Source organism: Garra rufa, chromosome 1 (genome assembly GCF_049309525.1).
Source record: "Garra rufa chromosome 1, GarRuf1.0, whole genome shotgun sequence".
NCBI lineage: Eukaryota > Metazoa > Chordata > Actinopteri > Cypriniformes > Cyprinidae > Garra > Garra rufa.
Genome location: NC_133361.1, coordinates 19,923,416 through 19,930,375, shown reverse-complemented (window position 1 = coordinate 19,930,375; position 6,960 = coordinate 19,923,416). Strand labels below are relative to the sequence as shown.

The following is a 6,960-nucleotide window of genomic DNA, read 5'->3' as shown; positions in this document are numbered from 1 at the left end:
AGGGGCAGTTTTCAAAAACCTACATTTGTGAATAAAAAAATTACTACAACAAAGAAGATTGTTAACCAAAAAGTGTTGCGTACAATCTTTTTTAAACACTCCAAAATTAATTTGCATATAATTTAAAAGGTTAATCTGGATATTGAAACAGGACATTCTGTTTTCTAAATGAGACCAAAACTGCTTTGAATGGATACAGTTGAAGAAAATATGCTCAGTGGTTTCTATATCACTTTCACAAAATTGACAAGAATTTTCTTCAATATTAAATACTGACCTAAGGAATTCTTTTGATGGATATATATCATTCCTTATTTTAAATTGAAGCTCTTTTACTTTTGGGGAAATTGGAAAAGGGAGGTAACTTATTCTTATCTCTTTTAAATCTTTTGAATCAAAATCCTTAAAAGTATGGCGACGTCTGAGTCGATTTGGGGAAAGTCTATTAATGAAAACACTTCTTATTAATAAGTTGGTACATTTTTGATCTCTAATAGAATAAGGACCCAAACACAGAGATGGAAAAGAGAATGTCACGGAATAGTGAGACAGAATTCCTTTGATCAATAAGACCATACTTTTATGGATGGCATTTACGACTGTATAAAACTCTTTAGGATGACATACAAATTCATGTTTCAGACAGAAATCATTATAGCTGAGAATTTCACCATGGTTATCCATCATATCCAATAAAGAAATAATATTATATTTAAACCAATTTTCATAAAATAAAGACTTATTGCGGTGTAGAATAAAACGTCGAAGTTTGTGGTCACTTCCTTGACAGCATCTTGCAAAAATGTGTTCGCTGGAGGTAATGGGTGGAGATAGACACCTAACCACACCCTAACCCTACCCCTTACCCTATCCCTAACCTTAACTCCACCCATTTGTTCACTCAGAGGTGGAGCTGGAGGCCATTTGGATCTGCAGTGCCAGTGAGCAGTACTTGCACAAACATAACAGACATGACATGACGCGCTGTACAGTAGATTCACCTGTTACTCGTTTCAATTTAAACCAGAAATAATGAACGTTTCGTAAGAATACATTTTAATATGTATTTTCTTAGCTGTGGTTTGATGCTCATCTTCATATTATTTTGTGGTATGTATTGTTTGTTTATATTTAATATATATTTAATGCTTCAGGAAGTAAAACGAATTGATTTTTCATCACTCTTTAGATTGTATAACACTCTCTTCAGATTATATGGCAAAGGGTATTTTCAGTAGTGATCACGTGTCCTTTATTAACCTTTAATCATCTAGTTAACAATTAAAAGTTTAAATGTCAATTTAAAGCCTCATAGCCTATTTCCTGTTTGTGTTCACCGCGTGGCTATTGTTTTGATTTGTTGTGTAATGTCAGACCCCTTAAACCACTTCAATTATTAGTCTTCAATGCTTGGAATTTACAACGTAGCCTATTATTTCTAAAAATTATTGTGAAACAATGAATGTAATAATGTATAATTAATATTTAGGTCTTTTGGAATTTTATAACAATAATTATATTTATTTCTCTCTCAAACATGCAGGGTTTATTGTTCGAGGTCCCTCTGGTCCTCTGGTCGTACCTTCGGGAGGTTCAGTCGTTTTGCCCTGTTATGTTGAGACGCCTTTAGTAGCAGAGACAGTGAAAGTGTTGTGGAAAAAAACTGACTCAGAGACTGTGGTTCATCTGTATGAAAATGGTGAGAGTCAATCAGAGGCCCAGCACAAAGATTATCGTGATAGAGCTCATTTCTTTACTGATCAGATTCAACATGGAAACTTCTCCCTCCTGCTGGAAAATGTGAGCGCTGAAGACAAAGGGGTTTACAGATGTAAAGTTTATAGTCAACAGGTTGCTGACAAAACTTTAGTTGAAATAAAAGATGCTGGTGAGTGTGAATCATTTCAGTCCTAGATCAGAATTTAAAACATAGCCATTTTTTCTGAAATATTTCATCTGGTCTTTCTTTTAGAGCATTTGCTAGTATCAGGACCAGCTCAATCTGTATCTGCATATGATGGTGAGGACGTTACTCTGAACTGCTCTGTAGACTCTCACGTCACACCTGAACATATTGAAGAGGTCTCATGGAAGAAAAAAGATAAAGACAGACATATTCTGATTCTGCTCTTCCAAAACAATAAGAGTCTATCAGATGCATCAGATGAGCGATACAGAGACAGAGCTGAGTTCTTCACGACTGAAATCCTCAAAGGAAACTTCTCTCTCAGACTGAAGAGTGTCAGAACTGAGGATAAAGGAGTTTACATGTGTCAAGTGTTTGCTGGAGGACTTTCAGCCAATGCAACGGCAGAACTGGTGCACCTGGGTGAGTAACTCAAAATAATAATAATAAAAAATGTGAATCAGGGAAACTTGTGTTTTTAACAATTATATAGTCGTTGAATAAATGTGTATTCATAAATCTTAAGGAACTGCAATGTTCATATTCATATTACCACTAATGAGTTTCATGTAAAATAATTTAGAAAGGGTAACTCAAATAATCTTAAGGTAGCCTCATGTACTGTATATGAGACTTTCAAGGGTTCCAAACATTGTATCATTGTGATATGGCAGCAACAATGTGAAATATTGGCTCACCCAAAATTCAATACCTGAGTTCCATGTAGCCACTTACTTGCATACCGTTTCACATTACACTATTGTGTATCTGATGTGTGTTCACAGGTTTCACTTGGAAACACATAACTCTGTTGATTCTCTGCATTATTGCATCTGGATTTGCAGTTCTGCTTTGCTGGCTTGTTTACTCCAGATCAGAAAATCAAGGTATGCTTTTTTAGGAGAAATAGATTTCAAAAATGTATTGAGTTATATATTTTTAATATTATTTAAATTTCTAACTGGAGTTGGTATGTATCTCCATTGTAGACAAAAGGCTGTGTCTTCAAGTTTGTCTTTTCCTTTGCCCGTCGATTACTATGATGTTGGCTTCAGTCATCTGGCGTTTTATTGAAGGTATTTCATCAGGACTATTTTCTCTGAGATCTATTAGTAAATCCAACATAGACCTTACAACTTAATTTATCATCAAAATAATGTGTTTCAGGTTCTTTGTATGAGACCATCTCTTGCTGTGTGCTCTATATTCTGGGGCCTTTGAGGTTGTTCTGGGTTACACCAGTAGCCACAGGTTTTCCAGGTTGGTTTTTTAAATAAATCGTAACACTCTTATATTCAGGTTTTACATAACATCTGTGTCTACTGAGATTGTCATATCTATACATGAAGGGATTAGACAATAATTATTATTTTTTGTTTTATTACTGTTTTAGTGTTTTACATGATTTTTCAACTTTTTTGCAGCTAAAATCCTGAAGTATATCATGACTGCACATACTGATCATGCAGCATTTATGGCAGTGATGTATTCAGGTAAATCCACTTAATTCATCCGTAGTTAAAGCTAAGCTTGTCCAGTTGATTTATCCAATGTATTTGAATTGACAAAAAAAACTTATCTTAATATTTAAATTAATAATATATTTCTGTGTCAGTACTTTTAGCGGAACATTTTGAAAATATCAGCACCGTCCTCAGAACAGTCACCATCGGTTTACTTGTCCTGATGTGTCTCCTCTTCATTAAACGTGAGTGATCGTTCATTATGGAGCATCATCCACAAGACGAGGATATGTTGTTTTAAAGCATTGTCTCAACATTTTTCAGACAGCATTTTTTTTTAATAGAGGAAACTCTACAGTTAATCTCAGTACAGTATAGAAGAATTTGCATATTTCACCTTTTTGAAATTTAATTTGACCTTAATTTACACAACCACTTCATTCACATTGTTTTTGATAATTTATGACCATAGAAGAGAACATTTGTTCAAAACTGACATTCAAACAATGGTAAATGTTCAGTGCCTTGCAAAATGATTCATACTCCTTCATTTTTTTCACATTTTGTTATGTTGCTGCCTTATGTTAAACTACTTTAAATTACTTTTTTCCCACATCAATCTACACTCCCTACTCCATAATGGCAAAGCAAAAAATAGGTTTTTAACATTTGTGCAAATTTATTAAAAATAAAAAACTGAAAAGATCCCGTTGCATAAGTATTCATACCCTTTTCTGGGACACTCGAAATTTAGCTCAGGAGCATTCACATTGCTTCTAGATGTTACTACACTTCGAGTGGAGTTAAACTGTGGCAAATTCATTTGAATGAGTATGATTTAGAAAGGCACACACCTCTCAGAAAAGGTCTAACAGCTGAAAATGCATATCAGAGCAAAAACCAAGTCCTGAGGTCAAGATAACTGCCTGTAGAGCTCAGTGACAGACTTGCGTTAAGGCAATGATCTAGGGAAGAGTTCAGCAAAAAATCTGCTGCATTGAAGGCTCACAGAAGCATGTAGCCTCCATTATCCATAATGGAAGACGATTGGAACAACTAGGACTCTAGAAAATCCCCCATCCAAGCTGACAAGCGAGGTGAAAAGGTGAGGCAAAGAATGGCAGATAATTGCCAAATGCAGACGTGCAAAGCTTGTCACATTATACCCAAAAAGACTTGAGGCTGTAAAGGTGCTTAAACTATGTACTGAGTCAAGGGTAAGAATACAAATGATTTTTGCTTTGTCATTATTATGGTGTATGGAGTGTAATTGATGTGGGGGAAAACTAGTTTAAAGCAGTTTAACATAATGCTGCAACAAAACAAAACGTGAAAAAAATGAAGGGGTGTGAATACTTTTGCAAGGCACTGTATGCAGTGTGAAATGTATTTGATATCTTGATATTTAATTCACATATTTGTTTATATATTATTATTATTTATTTATTTATTTATTTGTAGAATTGTCAGAAGAAAAGGTGCTATCATTCTCTGGAGAGTTATGCAGAAGGATGTACAGCAAAGTTCAACTGTTTATAGCTACCTGTAGCTTTTCATTGCTGCCTTCATTACAGCTTGCCCTTCTGCTCTACTCTCATTTTGACTCCAAAGCAGGTGAGCAAGAAGATTTTAGACCTGAGCAGAGACCGAAAATGAATTGATCAATATGCTTGAGAAACATTTCAACTTACACATACTTCACCATAAATAAAAATGTAAGAAGAAGCCAGTCATGCAGTTATTGTGATGTTTTAATTCTTTACTCTAATAACTGCCTCTCTCTTTTTAAGTGTTCATCATTACAGCTCTTCCAATACTTCACTGGTTGCCTTATTTCTTTTGGACTAAAAGTAAAGCAGGTCAAAGGTGTAAGTATGAGAAATTATATTTCACTGCAGTTAATGTTGAATGTACATCTAAAAGTGTCAGTGCTGGTTCTGTCTCTTTGTTCAATCAATAAAAGATCAAAAATTGCGTGTTTCACAAGTTGTGGTCCTCAATAGAAAATCAGTTTACATCTATATCAGCTGTTTCACAAGTCACAGTTAAACCCGACCAGTAACTATTTTTATTCTTGAGCATGTTTTAATTGTTTCTTTCATCTACAGGTCTACATTTTCTATACAAATTAATATGGTCAATGATGATTGTGATGAGTGGAGTAATGATGTATTTTTACATTACGCTCTTGAGAAATGAAGGTATGACTATATTTCTAAATATTTAAAGATATTTAAAAGTTGAAACATTTTTAAATGATAAAAATGCAAGTGTGCAGCAATAAATAAGACTTTCCTGCTTTGTCTTTCATTTTCAGTTGATGCAGGACCGGTCTGTGTGGCAGGGTTTGTTCAAGCCTTGTGGGTGCTCGCATTTTCTGAAGTCGCAGTCCATTATCAGAGTAAAGTACCGATCAGCTTCTTTCTCGTTCATGTGTTGTTTTTTCAGTCCTACTTTTTCCTTCTCATTCACAAAGCTTAAGGTCTGGATGAGTGTTGTGATTCTGCCAGAGATTATTACACTGGAACCAATCAGAAAACTGCCACTGTGTCTAAAATCATTAACTCGTTCACTCATTCACAATTCCTTAATGAACTAACAAAAATGTTTAACTCTGCCCTTCAGAGCTCAGCATGAGGAAGATGTTGTTCCTGTATGGATCAGCTGGTCTTGTTTTAGTAAACTCTGCTGCACTGATGACTGAACTGATCATGAAAGCAGGTGAGTGAACACAACATTGTAATGAGATTCCTTTAGGATCAAAACATACTGTTTATTTAAAATGACTCTCCTTCCACAGTTCATGGTGTTCGTCTGTTAGGAGATTTAAGAGTAATTGTCCTTCCATCGGAGTGGCTCTTTACTGTAGCACTGCTGATTTTATCATTTGTTGAATCTTGTGAGTATGACCTAAATGGATTTGATCATTGTGTGAATCATCAATCATGATGCCTTTGACAAATCTATGCATTAACTGAGGCTGATCAATTGTAACAAATCTTTTCCTCTTTAATATCTCAGGCAAATCTGTCAACACAGAGTCCTCTCATGTGAGTTATGATTACAATATGAGTTTGGTTAATTAATACAATAATTTCAAATACACTGACATTTAGTGGACGGCAATAGAAAGATGTCACATGAATACGTTTTTCTTCTAATTGCAGATGTCGACACATTGTAATAGGACTCCTGATACAAAGCATACCAGTATAGATATGAACCAGCTGACTGGAGAATCCCATGAAATGAAAACTCTGAGAAAAGTGTCTGGGAGCAGTGAGGAGCATCAAGAAGAGGAGATCAACTAACAGTAAAGTGAACTGAACTTTCTAAAAGATCTGACTGAACTTTTCTCACTGGGCAGAGGTTTTCATGGTATGAAACATTTGTGAGGGTAAGACTTTCAAACATGCCATTTTTTGTCTGCATAACTGACGGAGACTGGTGCACATCATCATAGATTTTTTTATATCTGTAATGCTGTGCCATTGATATTATGGTATGCTGTGGTTGCCAAACTATGCTGAATTCTACTTTGAAGTGATATAAGTGCATCAAGTGACTCAAAAATTGTTTATATACTCTTAA

General features: G+C 34.9%; 1 protein-coding gene across 1 annotated transcript; it reads left to right on the top strand.

Moving 5' to 3' along the window:
• The first annotated feature begins 802 nt into the window (after window positions 1-802).
• Window positions 803-6,680, top strand: LOC141294967 (junctional adhesion molecule-like). The gene is made up of 9 exons (XM_073826398.1): window positions 803-817; window positions 908-986; window positions 1,544-1,888; window positions 1,973-2,329; window positions 2,692-2,793; window positions 3,074-3,166; window positions 5,995-6,090; window positions 6,391-6,419; window positions 6,537-6,680. Exons 1-9 carry the CDS (start codon window positions 803-805, stop codon window positions 6,678-6,680), a joined length of 1,260 nt encoding a protein of 419 aa, XP_073682499.1.
• Window positions 6,681-6,960: the final 280 nt, after the last annotated feature.

Bases quoted from the DNA above. Each gene is read 5' to 3' on its own strand.
- LOC141294967 (XM_073826398.1), top strand. The intron at 2,330-2,691 runs GTGAGTAACTCA...GTGTGTTCACAG, and splicing joins GGCAGAACTGGTGCACCTGG to GTTTCACTTGGAAACACATA. The intron at 2,794-3,073 runs GTATGCTTTTTT...AATGTGTTTCAG, and splicing joins CTCCAGATCAGAAAATCAAG to GTTCTTTGTATGAGACCATC.